Source organism: Neopsephotus bourkii, unplaced genomic scaffold, assembly GCF_033783945.1.
Source record: "Neopsephotus bourkii isolate Nb327-2 ecotype Australia unplaced genomic scaffold, CSIRO-AGI_Nbou_v1 NB_1780, whole genome shotgun sequence".
NCBI lineage: Eukaryota > Metazoa > Chordata > Aves > Psittaciformes > Psittacidae > Neopsephotus > Neopsephotus bourkii.
This window is the reverse complement of record NW_026902254.1, coordinates 1,808,390-1,830,208: the sequence shown is the minus strand read 5'-3', so window position 1 is coordinate 1,830,208 and position 21,819 is coordinate 1,808,390. Positions and strand designations below refer to the sequence as shown.

The following is a 21,819-nucleotide window of genomic DNA, read 5'->3' as shown; positions in this document are numbered from 1 at the left end:
GTGTTAATTGATTTGGAATAAATTTTGACTTCATGATTTTTAGAAGGAACTGTACGCAAGGCCTATAAAATACCTTCATCCTGCAAGTGCCTTTTGGGGGATCTGTAGTCAAAGGCAGAAGGCAACAACTGATAAAACTTGGAGTCTGTAGGCTGCTTACCAGCTTACTTTGAGCTTTGTTTCTATGTGCTGTTCAGAAACAGTGTCATGAGTTGTCCCTCGTACTTTGCAGTGCCACATAATGGTTCAATTCCCAGAATATTTTATTTGGAAGAGCTAAAAAATCCACTTGCACTAAGTCAGAGTTCAAAGCTCCAAGGCTGCACAGCTGGAAGTTGGGTGGGCTGAGAGCCATAGTTTGGTAGTAAGTACTTATGTCTTTTATTGGTAGACTGTCTTAGTGAAAGTATTAACTGTAATATAAGAGGATGAGTCAAAATGTGTATAAAATCCAGGTGTTTCCACTGGTCTCAGATATTTGCAATGCTTGTACCTGACTTGCTCGGTACCACTGGTAGGGAATAAGAGAGACAGCTGATGCTAGTGTCTGCATGCTGCCCTGTTTGCTCCTTAAGCAACAAGACCTGATACGTTCCAGGCTCTAGTCCAGACTGCATTATCTCTCTTTCTGTAAGACCTGTTCTAGTCTTGCCAACCTCAATTTCCCGTTTACCCCTTCTTTTCTTCTTGACACTGAAAAAGAGTTTTGGTCCTCAGCCTGAAGATGACATTTTCCATGTGTTGCTCAACCATAGTGGTGATGGGGCAAAGGGAGAATAGGAGGAAGAAGGTAGCTGTATAGAGAAAACCAAAGGATGGAAAAAAAATCTGCTTCTCAGTTTTGGTAATCTGTGTAGGTTTGGGTTTTTTTTTTGTGTTTATTTTCAAAACCTAAGCCTTCCAAATAGGACTGCGCTGAAGCATGGTGTGCTTTTCTCTATCCAGTGCCAGGCCTTAGTCACCTGGTTATCTCTCTGCACCTAGGGTGTATGTTTCCCAGTGACCCTCATGTTATAGTAAAAAAACATCAAAGTCCAGATTCTAAAAATATATATAGCAAATCACTGAATATTAAACTTGCATCCTCCTTCATAGCAAACACAGTAATGGATAAATAAAATTAACTCATTCTTTCTGGTGCTGAGCTATAATCCTTCTGCTTGAAAAATGTTTCTCTCCAATTCCAAAAATGAGAAATTAAAAAAGGGACAAGTAACTGAGCAAGGGTTTTTCTTTTTCTTCCCCACTACACTGAAACCAGAGAATCCTACCAAGGGACAGTAGGAGAGAGCCGTAGTGCTCTCATGGCTTTGCCTTAGCAGTCAGAAGTTTTTCCTCATTCCTAACCCTGGAGGGTTATAGTGAAGGGGACAATGAAGCTTTTGACTCATCCTACAGTTTTACTAGGAAGAGATTTTACGAACAAACTTCACAGACAATGAGTAGAAGGAAAAACTAATAGAGATTTGTTTAACTAAGGGGTTGTTGCCAATAAGCCTGCTATTATTGAGGAAGGATTTTGAGTTACGCCATAGAGTTTGAGGAAGAAATATTTATTATTGTTCCATTACTTTCTTACTGCTTCTTAGTTTCCAGTTTGCCAAAGTTTTTTTGTGATCACACCTTTTTAATTCAAGTTTAAAATGAAGAACAAATAGGTAATATTGGAAGACACATGGGTTTCCAGCTGAAAAAAAAACTTCAGGTTCTGTAATAGGAAGCTGTTCCAGTACAAACTTTTTTTGATTGCAAGCTGGTGGTTTTTTTTTTTTTTTAAAGGAGTAAGAAATAACTTACTGGTTCTCTTGAGCAGAGCAAGCAGATGAATAAGGGCATAACACAGATCAGAACACTTTGAAGAGAGTGGTATCAACTCACACACTTAGACAAAGAGTTTGGAGTCATCCTACACTGCTACAGGAATCAAGTCATCCCATTTCATGCAGAACCACCAAACAGTAGCCTTGAAGAGGAGCAACTATAGTTAAAAAAAAAAAAAAAAGTTTTGTCTGCCAAGCTGTCAGTATTTCAAGGCAATCCCTGCAAACATGAAAGAACATGCTGTAGAGAAGAGGGCAGCCTAAAAGAAAGTCACGGCCAGATTCCTCCCTCTTTGCGTTTTGGCAAAAAGAAGTTAAGCAGCATGCGATCAAAAGTCATGAGGTTTTGTTCTCTATTTCCACAGCTATTTGAAGCTGTCACATTATCCCTTTCACTACTTGTATCTGAAAGCTCCCTTGCTTTGTTATCCAAGCATTTCCTTGACAGCTTGGATAGAACAACAATTTGTATAAGTAATTAATAACATTTCAGCTTGGAAGCATGTGTGAATTAAGATAGCTTCAGATGGCCAGTGTCCAAATGCCACTGGAGTTGTCTTCGTATTTGCTTTCACATACAGCCCACCACAACAGAGAAGTGTCAGTCTGAGGACTAACATCATATATAATCTGCTGTCTCAAAAACCTGAGGTCAGTCAGGGACTTATATAACACAGGGCTGTGTCTTCTGTGTACAGGCATGAGTCAGAGCAAAGATGTGCATGCAAATGTGCTGCAATCTAACCTCGCATCACATATTGTCCTTGATGCATCCTATCCAACAAAGGATGCTAGGCCTTAATCAACTGATGTAGGTCAGGACAGAGGTCATTTAATGAGGTCTGAATACCACAGGGCTAGACCCCATAATGCCAAAGACTGCTACAGTAGTAAACAGTCTTTGGCATTACTATCTGCTGTTGTGGATTTTGGGGTGAACTGTGAGCATAAGGTAAGGTTCCCAGAAAAAGATGAAAAGCAGCACATTATGCATGCATTCCAACTAGAACTAGGTCTAAATTCCTTATACTCAGAGAAAAGAACTGAAGAGTTAGAGCTCTTCAACTAGGGTTTCAAGCAAGGTTGAGGCTGGGATAATTGCAGACAGCAGGATTCTGTGGTAGTGCTTTGCATCTAAAGGGAAACAAATATTAATCAAAATAATTAAGTGGCAAACCACTTGGGTTATGAGGGACAGTCAACATGGCTTCACCAAGGGGAAGTCGTGCTTGACCAATCTTGTAGCCTTTTATGAGGAAACAACGCGGTGGATGGATGATGGTGAGCGGTGGATGTGGTCTACCTGACTTCAGCAAAGCTTTGACACGTCTCCCACAGCATCCTGCAGCTAAATTGAGGAAGTGTGGTCTGGATGATCGGGTAGTGAGGTGGACTGTGAACTGGCTGAAGGAGAGAAGCCAGAGAGTTGTAGTCTATGGGGCGAGTCTAGTTGGAGGCCTGTATCTAGTGGAGTGCCTCAAGGGTCGTATGGGACAGTATTATTTAATATATTATCAAGATTTGTGAGGGATTAGTGTTCAGAAGTTTGCTGATGACATAACTGGAGGGGTGCAGCTGTGCCCAGGACAGGGATAACTTGATGAAATATAACAAGGGAAAGTGTAGAGTCCTGTTGGGGGACCCAGGTTCCAGTATAGCTGGGGAACGACCTGTTAGAGAGAGTGTAGGGGAGAGGGACCTGGGGGTCCTGGTGGACGACAGGGTGACCATGAGCCGACACTGTGCCCTTGTGGCCAAGAAGGCCAATGGCATCCTGGGTTGTATTAGAAGGGGGGTGGTTAGTAGGTCAGAGAGGTCTCCTTCCCCTCTACTCTGCCCTGGTGAGACCTCATCTGGAATATTGTGTCCAGTTCTGGGCCCCTCAGTTTAAGGACAGGGACCTGCTGGAGAGAGTCCAGCGCAGGGCACTAAGATGATTAAGGGAGTGGAGCATCTCCCTTATGAGGAAAGACTGGGGAGCTGGGTCTCTATAGTTTGGAGAAGAGGAGATTGAGGGGTGACCTTATTAGTGTATATAAATATATAAAGGGGGAGTGTCACGAGGATGGAGCCAGGCTCTTCTCAGTGGCAAACAATGAAGGACAAGGGGAATGGGTACAAATTGGAGCACAAGAGGTTCCACTTAAACTGAGAAGAAACTTCTTCTCAGTGAGGGTGACGGAACACTGGAACAGGCTGCCCAGGGAGGTTGTGGAATCTCCTTCTTTGGAGACATTCAAAACCCGCCTGGACACGTTCCTGTGTAACCTTATCTAGGTGTTCCTGCTCCGGCAGGGGGATTGGACTAGATGATCTTTTGAGGTCCCTTCCAATCTCTAACCTACTGTGATACTGTGATACTGTGAAACCAAGACATGAAGATGTAGGGACCATGGGGCAAAACTGAGCCTCAGATAACATTATGTTCTGGTCTCACAGAAGTATGAGGAAAGGCAAGACAGGAACAGCAGCTTAAGGAGCTTCAGGAATTAACTTTGCCTTGCCCATATCCTGCAAGGGGTGGAACAGGAAACCATAGTAACAAAAGAACAGCCATGGAAGACTGAATGGAGAAGATCACAAAAATTTCCAGATTTGTTTTGAGAGAATTGCGAAGTCTTAGATCTGCAGAATATAGCATTTATGCTACCTTGCTGCCCTGGGGATTGTTGAGAGTGTAGTCTATCAAACTAGGGCTGACACCAGCACTGAGCTATTTCAAGGAGTTACATATTTTCAGGGTATTCCATGAAAACAGCATGTATGTCTACAGCATTTGGCTTGATTCTACCCAAAGCAGTTATGACAAATACTGTAGTGAGAGAGCTTATGTATGTATGTATGGTATGGTATTGTTTTGCTTTCTTTGAGACAGTAAGAATTAATACAGGAGTAACAGTGGCTACATTCAAAGTTCATCTATTTTACCCTGGCACTAGACAACTGTTTCTTTCAGACTGGATAGAAACTGCATGCCCGTTTTGCAACAGTAATTACACAAGTTAGTTTTTTACTATTCCTGCTGCCCTGTGTTACACTTTTAGAGCCTAATGAAGCAATCAGGCACCTTTCCAGCTGTTAGTACCTACTTGAGAATAGATCTGTGCCCTGTTAGGGAAGAATCGATAACAGCAAACAGTCTGTACTAACTAGGAACCATCATCATGAGTTGCAGTTTAACAGATTCATGGTGTTTCCCTCTTCCATGGTGGCATTTCTCTGTCTGTTAAGACCTTGAATACAAAGTTGGAAAAACCGAGCGCAGTGGCATTATTATCACAATTGCTTGCAGAGTAACAGCTTGTTCTTGTGCAGCTGATAAAGCACTATTGATTCTATTTAAATGTCATACTATGTGTTGATAATTCCTTATTAAACTACAGGATATGTGCTCTTACTATTTCTTCAAAGCACCATCTTGTGCTTTTTACATTGTTTAGTCTGAAGCTTAAATGCCTGCAGAAGATTATTTTAAGGACAGGATTAATATGTTGTTTTCATATCACTGATTGATACATAACACGTTATGGAAGATCAATGAGGAGTTTTAGACTTAACTATTGAGCAGATCTCTTATTGTTGTATATCAGATTTGAGTTTTATGTTCATAATGTAATTGATGGGGGGGGTGGGGGTGGGGAGGAGAAAAGAAAATTTGCATAAGGCCAGAGAAGTATTTTACAGGATATATTGCTAAAAGCCCTCAAAAGTTTTTGTAAGACATCTGCTTTTGCTGCTACAGTTACCTGCCTGAGCCCTTATTTTCAGACCAGAGCTACTCTCACTAATTGAAAATCCACTTTATTTCATAAAACAAATGAAAGGAAAAGGTTAGCATGTTTGATGATAGGCCTATATGCTTCTGCCCCTCCATAGTATGATTTCAGAGTGATGGGATTGCAGTATTTTGTGGCTCTCAAAAGCATACCTTACACATTTGATATTGCACAGCATCAGTGAACAAAACCACTCTGAAAGCCCAATGTGCATGCAGTCCTCTTTAAGAGGGTCCTGGCTGGGGAAGAAAAGGGAACAGGCATGACAGACACTTATGGTATTTAATACTCAAATGGTTTGCATTCCTCAGCCACAAAAACCAGTCAAGTACAGGAAACTATACTTTTTATATAATTGCAGTATTAGCTGTGCTGGGTCTTTAGGAAAAGGTAGCCAGGAGCTCTCAAACCCCTCTCCCTCAGAGACACAGCTGAAGTGGAAATAGCATAAGCAATTATACAAGATGGGAGTGAAGGGGAGGGAACTTTAATTAAACCCAGGAGCAGAGGGGGAAGAAGGAGGTGGAGTGAGAGAGTGGCTGTGTGGTTCTGAGTTACTGGCTGGGCTTAAACCATGGCAACAAGGAATTTTAATGCAGGAGGCTTGAGAGGATGGAGAATATGTGATGAAATACAAATTGATTAAATATTGCCCCAATTGCAAACTAATAACTCAGAGGAGTATGATAGACATTCAGTCTTCTTCAAGACGTGATTACTTCCTCTGCTCTTTGCTTTTTGCTCTTGGCCTTTTATTTTATGTTGTTAATTAGACGTGTCTATGTTTTAGGACTGTACTAACAACCGACTGCTTCTGTAGGCTGTAGTGCTCTATTTTGTTGACAATTCCCCTTTGCTGGCTTCCCCAGCAAGCAGTGCTAGCTGCGGTGCCCTGCTTCTCTGAGGCAAGGAGAGTCTGACTCCAGCTCAGTTTTGCCTCTGCTCCATGTTGTGTTTTATGCTATTATTTCATGGTAGTACTGCAGCACCTCAAAAAAAAAAAAAAAAAATAGTGAAGAATTTTACCAAAACAGAGGTTTCTTGTGCAAAGCAATTCTTTAAAATAAACGCACCAAGCCACTGTTGATAGGGGAGAAACCTCAGGCTGAGGCTGCCTGTTGCAGCAATAGATGAGGGTTGATACCTTGGGCACTTTGGGAAGTGCAACCACAGTGCTGTTTGTGTTTGAAAACAAGTAAACCAAGACATGTTCTGGCTTGTGGAGCACAGAAGCTTTGAGTATGCGAACTGGATGTCTTGTAAAGTTAGGAAAGTAAGAATTGCTTTAATGACTAATTTAGATACAGCCTGTGAGGCACAGTTGTTAATGTGGCACGAGAGGAGTGTGCTCAGGGAGCCAAACAGTTCACAACTGTGCATGAAAACCAGCACAACTTATCTTCAGAATGATATGATCCATAAGTCTCAAAACACAAGACTTAGAGGACTTCCAGGGAAGTCATTAGAAAAGAAGCTAAAATTGACAACCTCATGTATTCATCCTGTGGAACTCATTGCCATAAGATGTGGGAATAACAAAATATAAACAAATTGGAGAAATGAAACAGAAGCATGGAAAGTGGATCCAAATACATACGGTAAGTTTGGAGTTCCTAAAGAAACCAATAACCAGAAGCTGGATAGGTGAACTTTTCCTATACTATCTTTGTTTCTCATTTGAATAGCCACTACCACCCATTACAAGATGTGATTGTGGGGCTAGACCAAATAGAGTGCTGGCTAGTTCTGTTAAAATGAGACTGTGTAGCTATCTGCACTTGCAAATGTTCTGCAGGGAAAAGACAACTCTAGGGAAAGAGCACATCTCCTTCCTAAGCTAAGAATTCTTTAGTGTACTTAGTCTCACACAGTAGCATTCATAATTTCTTTCCTTCTCTGCATCTTCTGTAAGAGGAAAGGTCTATAACAGAATGTACTGCTGGCTGCAGTCTGGCTGGACCAGTACCAACATAAGGACTCTTAATAAGGTTGCTTTGTCTGCCTCCGAGAACTGGACTGACAGCTTGCTAGGACTATCCACATTGATTAAAGATCTTTCCAAATTGAAATAGCTACCTGTGAGTCCATTACTGTGTATGTATTGAATTTTCTACATTGATTAATATGTATGTATGAGCAATTTTATCTATCACTTAAAACACAAAGTTACTTTCTATAGCTCTCTCCAATCAGCTTTAGATATGACTGTCCCCAGAATGCTGTTACGCAAACATTCTCCTCACATCTGCCCTCCTTTTACAATAACTCAATGATAGCTTCAGCAGTAGATTCCAGATAGAGCAATGCACAATACAACTGCTAATGATGGAATTAATGATATGCAGAAGTAGCTAAATTTAGCAGTATGACCAATATAAGTTTAGCATGATGATTTAGAGCTTGCACAATGTTGCTTGTATGCTAGATAACGTATCTAAGCATACATTATCTATATCCATATACTGTACTGGTCTGGAACAGTGAATTAACTTCACAGACAGAGTCATGCAAAGTACTTGAACCCTTGATTTCTATTACAAGCAGAAACAGGAGGTGAGGGGGTCTGTCCAAATCTCTGCCATGCAGTTACTAATTATTTCAGTAGTCACTTGGGGAATAAACTTACAGCTTTTATGTTCTTCCCGATGGCTTAGTGTGTAGTACCTATAGATTCCTGTTTCTCTTCTCAGATTAATGTTTCATGAATTGACAACAGAAGTCCCAACATGAAAGTAATGCCCCTTGAACCAACAGCAAAGTGAAAAGCAATAACATAGCGTTGTCCCAGGATTTCTTGAAATATGAGTCATGCACTTGGATACAATTCAGTAACCATTACACCCTGTTGGTATAATTGGCAATAAAAATTCCTTCTTGTAAAATGTCCGAAGATCTGATAATCTTGTGATATTCTTACTGTTAATGGCTTCTCTTCAATTACCAGTTTATACCACTCTTCCCCATGCCTGTAGCATTTCATGAGGTTATTGTGACTCAAGTGCAGAACCCAGCATTTGATTTTGTTGAACCTCATACAATTGGCATCAACCCATTGATCCAGCCTGTCCAGATCTCTCTACAGAGCCTTCCTACCCTCAAGCAGATGAATACTCCTGCCCAGCTTGGTGTCATCTGCAAACTTACTGAGGGTGCACTCCATCCCCTTGTCCAGATCATTGATAAAGATTGTAAACAGAAATGGCCCTGGTACTGAGCCCTGGGGAACACCACTTGTGACTGGTTGCCAACTGGATTTAATTCCATTTGCCACCACTCTGGGCTCTGCCATCCAGCAGTTTTTTACCCAGCAGACATTGCATCCATCCAAGCCATGAACAGCCAGCTTCCCCAGGAGAATGCTATGGGAAATGGTATCAAAGGCTTTACTAAAAGCTAGGTAGACAACATCTACAGCCTTTCCCACATCCACTAAGCAGGTCACTATGTCATAGAAGGAAACTAGGTCAGTCAAGTAGGACCTTCCTTTCATAAATGCATGCTACCTAGGCCTGATGACCCAGTTGTCCTGTACCTATTTGTTCTTGAGTGCCACGCTATGGCAGTCAAGATGATCTGCTCCATAACCTTCTGCAACACTGAAGTCAGGCTGCTAGGCATGTAGTTGTTCAGGTTCTCCTTTTGGCCCTCTGCCAGAAGGTTGGCCTTCCCCCTGATTCCTACCCATACACACTCAACCCTATTGTCACCATCATTAAGCTTTAAACCATCAAAACACTTCCTAACACACAAGGCTACCCCACTGCCTCTCCTTCCTTACCTATCCCCTCTGAAGAGTTTATGGCCATCCATTGCAACACTCCAGTTGTGCAAGTCATCCCACCATGCTTCAGTGATAGTTTTCCTGCACAGGAATGGTTTCCAGCTCCTATTTGTTGCCGGTATGCATTGATGCAGGTGTGCTTCAGTTGGGCTACTGATCACCTTTTTTAGAGAGAGGAGCCCTAGTTCTCACCTGGCCATTCTCAACACTTCCATGGTTTCTAACACATCAATAACTCTTGCATCTTTGCTGCCTCATGGATCTCCATCCTCTACCTCCACTGAGGTGCCAGACAGAAAGACCTTGCTAGCACGTTGTCCCTCAAACAGTAGTGTGCTACCCCCATGCTTATTACTAGTGAGCTTGATTTTATCCCTTTAATAATTTTGATGGTTTCACTACATGGGGGGTGGGTTATGATGAGTCAAATGCACCTCCAGTACTTTGTTCTTTTCTTACTAGTCTGCAGCTCCACACAACGTCTGAATTTACTATACAACAGTGCCTTTCATGCATGTTAAGTACTATTTCTTTGTTTGACTGCCAGTCACCTGGTAGCAGTGGCCAGGTTCAGCCAAGAGCCCTGACCTCAGACAACCCTCTGCTGATGAAGCATGTCTGGGGTTCAGATGAGAATTGAAGTCAGCAAGTCAGGGTCAGGTCCGTGACCCCAGCACCCAGGGTCAGGCATAACCCTGTGATCAACCTGATCCATGGCAACAAGGCAGGTCTGAGTTTGAGCCACAGTCAAGCCTATTGGTTAGGGTAAAGGTGTGGATCAGCTCAACCTGGACTGAGGACAACAGCTGAGACCATTCCCTTAGAGTGCTCTCCTGAATGAAGGTGAAGGGGAGTCCCTGCTCTTTAGAGCGGCTCTCCTCATGGCTGTGTGCCTGCATCCACCCTTTAAGCTGGCCCTGAGCCCAGAACAGGCTATGTGCTCAGGGCCCTGACACAGACAACTGCTGAAAATGGTAATAACTAACAGACTTTAACCCCAATTGCTTTTGAAATGCAAAGCAGGCACTTCAGACATCAGCCTTTCCAGTATTTCATAACCCCTGGAAGTGTAAGGGAGTTTTGTATCTTTACGTTCATGTAATTGAAACCTACAGGATATGATGAAAATTTTTTTGGTAACATCTTTAAAGCTACAACAAAAGACATACAAATGATCCTGGAAATCACGACTAACGTTTGGGAGAGGCAGGAAGATCTATCTCATCAGTTTTTTCTTTCGTTCTCCAGTTCCTCAAAATGGAAGAAAAACATGTATGTCCAGAACATGCAGAATTTTACCATATTTACATACGAAGCTTTGATTACATTAATTAAGATGCTGACACTTTAAATCCATTTCTTACATTACAGTAGCTTTCTCTATGTTTAGAGGAGAATACTCCAGTAATATCTCTTGGCCTTCAAGAGAATAAGTGGTTAACTGCTGCTTGCCAGGTTTCTCAAATCTGTGGAGACAATAATCTTTTACAGAAACATCTCTGCAATATTTTTAGTCCCTAGATGAAGAAAAATGAGATATCAGACCTAAAACTACAGCTAGACAAGCGAAAAGGTTCTGGCATCTTAAAGCAAAGCTGAGATTGGAGCTATTTAAAATAACCAGGCAGGTTGGATAGGAGAAAGTTTGGCAGAGTTTATTTTCTCAGCTTGATTTCCAGGACCAGCTTTCACAAGAAAGCAACATGAGCATATACTTCTACTCTGTACTTGCTTTACGTCCTTTTTAGGCACATTCAGCATTGTGAGGAATGTGTGGACTCCAGGCTTGGGCAGTGCTTGCTGTTCCCAGGGGGCTGGAGCTCGAGCCCTGCAACACAAATTTTGAGCAAGTCAGAGACTGGTTGAGAGTGCAATGCATGCAAAGACATTTTCTTTCATTTCCATCTCCACATAAGCCAGGAGTGATGTCTAAGGCTAGAAGGAGTCATTATATTAACAAGATTTATCCTTGTGTGAGTCAGAACATGGAGCTTCACCTGCAGGGTTAGAAATTTAAGTGATCTTTCAAATAGATCACTGGTTCTCCACTGAAGATTTCAAGAGGAGTAGTAAACAATTTCTGAGTGCAATAGGAACTTTGATTGGAGAAACTGTTTCAGTAGAAATTGCCTGCCTGTTCTTGATGCCTACAGTAAGATGTTAGGAAAAGATGTGCAAAGAATCCATCTCTCAGGGTATATTGGCCTGCTAGAAGCAGGTTTTGCTACTGTTTGAAGAGAAAAGGCTCAAGCCTTAGTAAAATGGTGAGAAGTTTCCTTGTTTACAATGTAAGGAAATAAAGGAAATTAGTCACTTAGTGTAACTTACTTACCATTAGTAGCTAGGTGTGCTGAAGCCTCAGGCTGCAAGCTGTGAACTTTCACATAGATACGCTGAGCTTTTTACCTGCTCAAGTAGAAGGAGGCCCCAGAGCTGGTTCACACCAGATGAGGAAGCAAAGAAGGCCACTATCCCCACCAGCAGAAGCTGCAGCCTTAGAGATGAGAGAAGCAGCCTACCTAGAGACAGTAAAGAGACCCAATGGAGAGCAAGAAGAACCTACACCCTGATATTGTACTGAACTGTCATGTGAGGAGCATGGAACTTTGGTTGTCAGGGTATAATTGCCCAGGGATTTCCTTGTTTAGGGTCCCTCTCTGGAGGCACCCAGCTCAAGCTGCTTTTACCACTGTACCACTCAAATAAATTACTTTCTTGGACTTAAAGACTGATGCTCTGCTATGGGTTAGGTCAGAGAAGCATAGTTAACATACAGCATTAATGAAGACAACAGTAGCTGTTCAAACATATTGGTCCTGGAAATTCTGAAAGTATTCTGTTGTTCAACCAAGAAAATACTTAGAACTGAGCCCAAAATTCTCATCCTAAAAGGTCTTCATTTTGGGGTGTAATCCTTCTTTATAACAAGAGGTACTTTGAGGGTGTTTGCACCCGGAATTAACCTGTACCCAGGAGCAGCTCTATCCTTAAGTCAGGGCATGACCTTACAACATAAAAGCTTTTACTTGTCAATATTTAATTCAACATTTACTAAATAGTAGGTAGATGCTAGGCTGACTTCACTGGAAATAGCTTGGCAAAGATTTAACTAGCTTTAATCTACATGGAAGGTAATGTTGGAAATAACCCTAACATAATGATGACATTAAACTCATGGCTCATGAGATTTTTTCTAAATGATGACATACCAGACTTGCATGTGTAAATGAGAGAAAATGGTTAAAGCAACAATAATGGGCCAGCACAGCAATGGGTAATTATTAACCACTTTTTCTTGTAAAGAACTGAGAAATACTCTGCTGTAGCTGATCCAAAGCACTGATACGTAGCACTCAGTAAAAAACTAGTTTTAAATATTCATAATTATTGTCCTGCTCCCCCATGTCAGATGTGTTTGTACTGATGCCTATGGATTTGGAACTTTGAGGGTTTTAAACATAAAAGATTACTAAAAAAAAATGGGCAGTGCTCTGGCTTTTCTCTCAAAACTGTGGTTTTAGCAGTGCAAGAACGTGATAATTTCCATCAAGGACATGCGCCATAAAAGACACCAGTTTCGTGAGAAGGTAGATGTTCTATCTTTTGCCAGCAAAGGATTTCTGTACATGCTTAATTTTCCTATGGAATTAGGTTTAAAACTTAACTGTATACCAGTACTTTGCCAGATCAGGTTATTTTTATATGCAACTAAAATGTAAGCATCAGCTTGGTTTACCAGTTTGAGACTGCATTTCCAAAGAGACCTATCTGCATAGGAACCAACTACATCTTTACGTGGGAATGAGCATTCATATCTATAGATGTAGACATTGTATACTTTCTGGCTATCACATTTACTTCAACATTTTTGTTTCCAACTTCCTAAAAATGAAAAAGTTCATCTTAAACCAGAAATTAAAATTTCACAGACTGCTGCCTGAATTTTCAGTTTGTGAGCTTTTAACTTCCGCTTGTTTGTAAAGATTCTCTCTATTATTTTCTGTTCTGTTTATAATTTCTATTTAAAAAAAAAAAAAAACTTAGCATCTTTCTTGTGTAATATCTAACAAAGTAATTCTTGTTTTGTTTATCCTATTTCTCAGCCATGACTGCATAAGTTGCCCTGGAGATGGTTTCTCTATATTCTTGTTCAGGTTGATACAGGCCAAATATATAAATTTAAATTTAAAACTTGGGAAAAGAGGGATCAAAGAGGCCTTCAGAGCCTCTTTAGTCTGAAAAAAATAGTTCTAGAACAAAGTGGGCTGCTCCTCAGAGGTCACTGAATCATTTTTTTTGAACAGCACATCTTCCCAAAGCTCACATTACCACCTATACCTGGTTTTATAATGTAGCAGTGACAGCTTATAGCCTTGTCTTGCTTATTTTCCCATCCTTTTGCTAATGACAGGACATGTGGAGCAGCAGGTCCTTTCCACAAATGACAGATGTTACTAAGAAGCAGTGCACCTTGGACTTAGATGCCACAACCTAATCACTTTGGATTAATTTAAAAGTTATGAAGATTTCAATTAAAATGCAGATTATTTAATATGTAAATTCAATGTATAAAGGTCTGGAAGGTATTATCTGTCATTTGTATCTGAGATAAAGGATCTGTTTGGAACTCCCCTGTCTGCTCCCTCATTCTCACTCCAAAGAATGAAAAGAGAATCTCCCTACTTCCTTGTAACCATTGTGTCACAGAAAGCTAGAGTACAAGACTTAATTTTCTTCCCCTATTAATTTTAAGATACTGGGTGCCAAGTGCAAAGTCACTTTTAGATAAAGTATACTTAGGAGATCTGAGAGAGAAATTCTTTCCTATTCCTCAGAAATGATGTTTTCATTGATTAGCATCTTGTAACCAAAGGGTGCCTGTGTTTAGCTGAAGTAAATTTGATGGCAATATCTTTTGAGAACTTCATTGAAATTTATTTAACAGGATCAAAAGTGATCCAGAGGAGCTTCCAGGACAATGATAACCTGAAATACAGACCAAGCCCCACATGCTCCATAATGCCACCTTCCCTAAAAGAATAAAGTTTCTTCAAATCCCAGCCAGAATTTACAGGTTCAGCCAACTCACATCTGCGCAGCTGCCTTTCTACCTAACACATCTTAGAGAGTTTAGCTGCTACAAGTTTATACATAATCCAACTAAATTAGCTATCAAAGTCCTTGAGGAAATGCTGATGAGGTTAATTTAACATATACTGGATTTTCAGAGAAAGCAATACCCATGCTAGCAGGTAAAAGACAAAACAAAAAGCAACTTTTTCACATCAAAAAGTGTTCTAATCTCTGCTTAGCTTTGGGATGTAAGGAACTGATAGCAAAAGCAAAGTCAGAACTGATACACCCTTGTTGTGACTCATGTTTTGTTTAGTATTTAAACTAACACTGATATGGAGTTCCTCTCTATGGCACAAAGCCACAAGAGCAGACAACGTAAAACTTTTTATGAACTGTTGTGGGTTTTCCTGCTGTAGTGTGTTTTGGCCCAGCCTTTCAAAGTCTTGCAAAGGGGTCACTCCTGACAAGTCAATGACAACATCCTTGATGTCTTCCAGGCTTGCTTATATATTTTCCTTTTAAATGAGTAGAACTATTGTTCAGTTGCCTTATTGCTCTGCATCCCATCTCTTTTATGACGGAGCCAACAGAAAGATGTTTACTTTCATAAGTGTGAAAATTTCTACATTCCAACAGAATATTGGGGTTTGGTTTATACAGAAAAAGCACGCAGATGTATTAGGTTCATGGCCATATCTAAATACTGCACAATTACAACACATCACTGTTACAAGCCATTTACAACACATGGAATGCTGTGGGTGTTCCTCTACCTGGTCACTAATAATGGGGTAAAAGTATATGAATGTGAGTCCTAGCCTTAGGCACTTGCATTTCAAATGTCTTTTGGTTAAAATGTGGGAAGCAAAGCTTTTTCACATTTTGTGCTGACTGAAACAAAGACCTTCTGTATAGTATTGCAGCCATACAAGGCAGTTTGTTTTCTATTGGGTAGGAAAGACTTATTGCATGAATTCCAACTGAAACGTCATGCTATCTTTGCTTTTACTGTTAATCATTTATTCCTTCTGAAAAAGTATAAAAGAGTTAAAGCTGGCTTTGAACTTAATTCAGTGATATAACTGTCCCTGTTTCAGAGAAGAGGGCTGCTGTAACAGTCTTGAAGAGGGCTGCTCTGAGCTGCACTGAACATCGCTGGGAGTGAAGAATACTTTGGATAAGTGGTGAGTAACAACCTGAATTTGGACTTCATACTTTGGAGCAGCTTCTCAAATCTGGCAATGTTCTCAATGGTTCGACTTGGGGAGGGTGGAATAAATTTATCTTGGTATAAACAAATTCTGTGAAACTTGTAAATAAATAATTACCTGTGCTAGTCAGGTACTCAGCTTCTATATCAGCAGTCATCAACTCCGAAATCTGTCTTCCTTTCCTGGTTAATAGATTTCTATGGAAAAGAGCTTTGATTTTTCTCCCAATTTATACAAAAAACCCCAAACCAAAAAGGCACTTCATTCTTAAATAGAAATTCAAACTTCTCCCTTCTCAGGATAAGAGCTCAGATTGTGACTTGCATGGAATATTGAAATCCAGATACAATAATCCATCATCTTGTAAAGATATTTTAGAACTGATACTACACATATAGGACAAAAGAGGCATACATATTTTTTAACACTGTGTCAACTGATGAGTTAAGAGAAAGGTATTTCTGGAAGCAGGGGTATCTACAATATTTGAGATTAACTCTTGCCAAATAGGTCACTACCATAGGAATGTTCTGTGACAAACTAAAGACATGACACACCTGACTCCAGCAATGCTATTTTAACATTGGGACTGTTCGACATTTTCCATAAACAGTAGAAGAGACATTGTCTTGTATGGTCTTATTTGCACCAGAATAGGTCTCTCTTAACAAAACTACTGAAGAATAAAATAATACTTTCACTTCTTAATGGAGTACCATTATTTTAACTAGATAGCTATGTCGCTTAGCAGGACCTAATATGTTGTTCCTGATTTGGGGGACACAGAAATTTGAAACATGCTCTTCACATTGGATGCTCTAATTAATCAATCTTTAAATTAAACAGTGGTGGGTTTCTTTTGTGTGAGTATGTGTGATTTACAGTACCAGGGAGAGGAGCGCATTCACTGAAGTACACACCATATACCAGTGACAGAAGCAGAGGGAAGTCCTCAGCTTAAGTCTGTTACATTACTTCTTATTAGATGTCAGTCTACTGTGACCTAATAGGACTTACTGAATCTGTCTGGGTTATTTTTACATGTTCTCATGTTTTGCAAAGCTTTGTGATTCCCACCCTACTGCCGTGTTGTCTCTCTTAGTGTTCCTGTTTCCCATTTTTAAAAGAAACCAAACTATTCTAATGCTACACATGAGAAAGGTTTGTTCTGAGGAGGTAAAAGTCCTTTCCATCTCTGAGAGGGATGCTGCTAGTTTATAATTACAAGTGAATTTTGTCATCTGGAGGCTGTTCTTTTGGTTTCCACATTTTCTCTGTCCATAGTGCAGTGCTGACACAGACATAATAGGCTGAGAAAGTTGGGGCTGTTCAGCCTGGAGAAGAGAAGGCTGCATGGAGACCTCGTAGCAGCCTTTCAGTATCTGAAGGGGACCTATAAGGATGTTGGAGAGGGACTCTTCATTAGGAACTGTAGTAATAGGACAAGGGGTAATGGGTTCAAATTTAAGCAGGGGAAGTTTAGATTGGATATAAGGAAGAAGTTCTTTACTGTTAGAGTGGTGAGGCACTGGAATGGGTTGCCAGGGAAGTTGCCCTGGCGGTGTTCAACACCAGGTTGGACAAAGTCTTGGGTGACATGGTTTGGTGTGAGGTGTCCCTGTCCACTGCATGGGGGTTGGAACTAGATGATGTTAAGGTCCTTTCCAACCCTAACTATTCTATGATTCTATGATTCTATAGTCTTTCTACAGAGGTAATATATTTTGCACTTGTGGGACAAACATGAAAGCCATGTTTGTCCATCATGAGGAATTTGTGTCAACAGAACCTTTTCTATGACAAATAAACTGCCTCAAGCTTGATTGTGTTGTGCCTAGGGTGGAGAAACCAGTGGCTTGGTGTAAGTCCAGGCCCATCTGAGCAAGACAGCAAATAGGCCCTGACTGGCTACTGGCCAAAACAATGCTTTGTGCTCAGACTGGACAACAGCAATAATTGATGTATTTCAGGTCTTATACTCTTGTTATGTTTTTTTCTTAATAATTGTGGCTTATAACTTACTTTTTCTGAGATGGCCAACTCCGTGATGATTTAGTAATATATCACAATGAGTCTATTTAAAACTGAGTTCACCTGAAACTGCTTCCTTCATTCTTTTGTTGTTTTTTTTTTTTTTTGTGGTCATAACAGATGTCTAACAGCTTTTGTTTTTCCTGATTTGCAGTCAGTTAATGAATGCTGAATGTTCATTGGACGTTCAGAACCAAACCCAGATGATAGTAGGTTTATTCATACTTCTCTCAAATCAGTTTGCTGTGCCAGTCATAAGGCTTCTGCTCTGTGAATTGCTGAGCCACCCTTGCCAAGGCTAAGAAATTGTAGGATTCAGTTGGATTCCATGTTCCTAATGAACTCAACCTGTACACAGCTATATAAACCACTGGGTATGTCAGTTAGCAAACCTTAGCTCTGATTGTAATGCTGAAACAGAAAGTGCCCCCTAACCTGACATAAATGAGCCTTTCCTGAGTCGTGGGCCACCTCCTGACTAACCGTACAAGCTAGGGAACAGGCAGATGTAATCTTCCATGATAAAGAATGAATTATTAATGAATATTTCTGGATCCACAACTTAAGCAACTTACCTGGTACTAGCAATAAGAACTTCAGGAGGAAGGAATACACTGCCCTGCCCCACCTATTGAAACTTTTCAGGAGTGGCCACCAGCAGCAGCAGTGCAAATCTCAGACTTTCATTCCTGTAAGTGGAACGTCACTTCTTTAGATTTTTTCAGACTGCAGTCTGAAGATCAGGTTTCTGCTTGCTGTAATGATGTCTCTCTTCCCTGCACACAAGTCAATATGAGTGCACAAATAACACTGACAAATCTGTGCAGAATTTCAGTGATTTCTACTCACTCCCTGGTCCAGATTTCTTGGTTTTGCATCACATTGAATGTCTGTCCTGGACATGGTAACTTTCCTTTTTCTACAGTTGAGTGGATATGTTCAAAGAGCTGTGAAATGAGGATTACCCAAAATATATGAGGGATAATTCAGTCTGAACACTTCCACAGATGGTGTACTGCTATCAATTAAACTTCTCAGACACAACAGACATATCTTCAAAGTGTTTTAAAGAGGGCTCAAAGTCCAAGACAAAGATTCAGCCATTAAAAAAAAAAAGAATGCAGTGAGGGGAGGCAGACACCAGTTATCTTTCCTAGTGGCTTAGCTGTGAAGTTATGTCTCTTTAGATGATAAGTTTGTTTCTGACTGAGCCTGTGCTGTCTCGGTGCCATACCCCATACATTATTTATCTTAAATTACAGCCTGAGAATGCCTTTTTTCATGCTCTGTCTTCATTAGTTTAATTTTCTACATTATCTATATATGAAATACAGTATAGCAGTGAGCAAGTCTGACATTATTTTTGGTGTGCTTGTTAAATGTGGTAGGGGACAAGTGAACTGATTGATGATGAGGTTAGCATCTCTCCTATAAAGTGAATTACCTTTGCTTTGGAAGCTCTTTTTGAATAGTAGTTTAGCAAGAATTTACTAAAGCTCTTTGCAGCAGAGGGCAAGGGGTTTTGCAAGTTTTTAGTACTCACTGCACTGAGAGGTAGAGAGGGAAGAAAGTCGTTTTTCTGGCTTTAGTGCTTACAGTATACTGCCACATCTCCAGCTTCTCTTGCTGAAAAACCCAGCCTAATTTCTTGGAACTGTCTGATACAATGGTCCCAGCATTGCCAGTGGCATATTTCTATCAGACACAATTTCTTCTTTTCACTGAATTGACTGTTACAGCCCATGTATCATATTTTAATATCTTCTAGACTCTTGTCTACAAGACAACTTGCATTCAAGGTCGCATCTGTCATTACATAATGACCAAGTAAGCAAAGGTCTTAAAATGTGTTGTCATCTCAAGATGCTGAGATAGAAGAACCCAGTAATCCATATTCCAAAAGAAATGAACAGATGGACAGACAGCCCAAGGTCATACAGTGAAGCACAGTGTAAATGACAGATAATGTATCCTCTCTGAAATCCCAGAAATCAGTTTACTTTATTAATAAATGGTGATTAAAACATCCTTTAACATTATTAAAGCTCATACAATGTTGTTCTGGCAAGAATTTTCTTGATAGAGCAGTAAACAAATGGACCTCTCCTTTGCAAATGTCCTCAGGCAATGCCTTAGCTAATATAAGATCTAATAATCGTTAGAAATACACCACCAGTTAATCCAAATGTCCTGGCTGCAACCCATAGCAATGTAGTTCCACCTGATCATCTGAACTTCTTTTGTAGTTGCAGCTGGTCTGATGCTCTGATTTGAATTGAGACAGTATGTCCACTGAAGGACCTGATACTGTTGCTTTTTTCCCTTCCTGCTTTAGTTGTATTAGCAACTACTGTACACATGCTGCCCTCTGAGCAGGCTGCTTCAGCACCATGAGCATGTATGTTTCAGTTGCTTTTAACCACATTCAGTTGGGTGCTGTTGCACCTTCCTGAACAAGGATCTGACTTTTAAAAGGAGTATCTAGACTTCTCACAGGCTTTTTCAAATCCTTGCTGGGTCAGATTTATGATTTTATTAAAACCCTCACCTCCCTCAGCTGAACAATACCACAACTTTCCCTCTTTCTTTCCTCAGCTATTCCCTAACAAGGTAACAGAATGGAGAACAAACAGCAAAGCAACGGTGACACAAAAGAAAATGACGTGGTGAAGAAAAAACTGGTGAGTGAATTCTGCAAATCTACTGTCAACACATTTCTTTGCTATCTGGGGAGTGGAGGCAGAAAGTAACTATTTGGAACCTATATAAATACCTGCAGGCACAGGTCAGTGTCCTAAACAGAGGAACGCTGCTGCTCCCTTTCTGCCTTTGGTACCTGGACTGCTGATGGGCTCACTGTGAGACTGTACCACAGGACTCTCAGTTCTTCCTGTGTTATTCTTTATATGCATCCGGTTTTGAACTAGCCAGGTTTAGGGGCTAGTTCAAAAGGGTTTAGGTAAAATATTCTGGGGTTCCTTGACTTCGGGATAGGTTAAAACCTCTGGTTTTGGGGAGGGACTCTGTCACTGAAGACAGTGGTAATATTTTGGAAGAGAGTTTCTGTGCCTTTGTAAGGAGATCTTGGGAGGATGTATTCTGTGGGAAAAAAAAAGCTTTGGTTTGGCCTCTGACACTTTTCTTATACAAGAACCTGCAAAGCTGTGTATTCTGTCCATCTTTACCCTTCTGCTCTGACATGTTAGAGAAGAGCAAAATAATGCTTCTTTCCAAGGGAACATGGAGATTTGAACAAGGGGAAGCTGACAGGATCAAATTTGAGTGGTACAAAGAGTAGCACATGTTTAGTTTCTGTAACTTACTAACAGCGATTGTAAAAGGTTAAAATATGTGAGTGCGTTAAAGTGAGAAATTATGTACATATTAACCACATCAGCCATATTATTTGTATTTGAGTATGAACTAAATTGCTTGCTCTGAGCTATATTAAATGAAACTTAAATAAAACAGAAGTATGATTCATCCCAAAACACTATGGATTTTAAAGGCTTGATTATCCTAACTTGACTGTTTTACTGCTTATGACCATTCAAACGCATTACAAATGATGTATGGATCATCTATGTATCCTGATGTTTCTTAATATATATGACAATTTGACAGGTTAATGAATAGCATCTGGCTTTCTGTCTAAACACCACTCATTTGATCTTTGCCAATGACTCTTCAAAGTTGTTGCATCATAAACTGCTTTCAGGCCTGCAGTGCTTTATGGCATTATATTCTCTGTGTCTCTGAGAGCTCTGAGCTATTTGTGAGAGGTATGTAGCATGTCAGAAATGGAAACAGCACAGATTTACACCAATATTAACAGCAGCCATCTGGGAATAGTTCCCAGATGCACCTAATACTCATCCTCTGCCAACTAGGAGGTGTAGTTTAAATCTTAGCAGGTCAAAATCCCCATGTTTGCAAACAGACACCTTCAAAACCAGTAGCTGAGAGCTTTTACCTTTCCCAGGTAGCATGCCTAATCTCCACCTGTTGCACAGAAGTAGTGCAACGCCTCAGATCCAAACCTCCAAACCTCCTAAGGCTGTGGAAACATCCCTACGGCTTGTGGATAACATCTTAATTAGCTGCAAGTCTTGGGATATCTTCAC

General features: G+C 40.5%; 1 protein-coding gene across 2 annotated transcripts in view; it reads left to right on the top strand.

Moving 5' to 3' along the window:
* The first annotated feature begins 329 nt into the window (after positions 1-329).
* SLC2A9 (solute carrier family 2 member 9) overlaps positions 330-21,819 on the top strand; it is a 119,349-nt gene continuing 97,859 nt past the window's right edge. Inside the window, exons 1-3 of one of the 2 annotated variants that reach the window (XM_061379639.1) lie at positions 330-364; positions 15,551-15,637; positions 20,291-20,376. In XM_061379639.1, coding sequence (XP_061235623.1) covers positions 20,314-20,376 — 63 coding nt within the window. In that variant the 5' untranslated portion in view covers positions 330-364; positions 15,551-15,637; positions 20,291-20,313. Of the gene's footprint in view, positions 365-15,531; positions 15,638-20,290; positions 20,377-21,819 lie in introns of those variants that run through there. The other variant, XM_061379638.1, reaches the window with a different exon arrangement.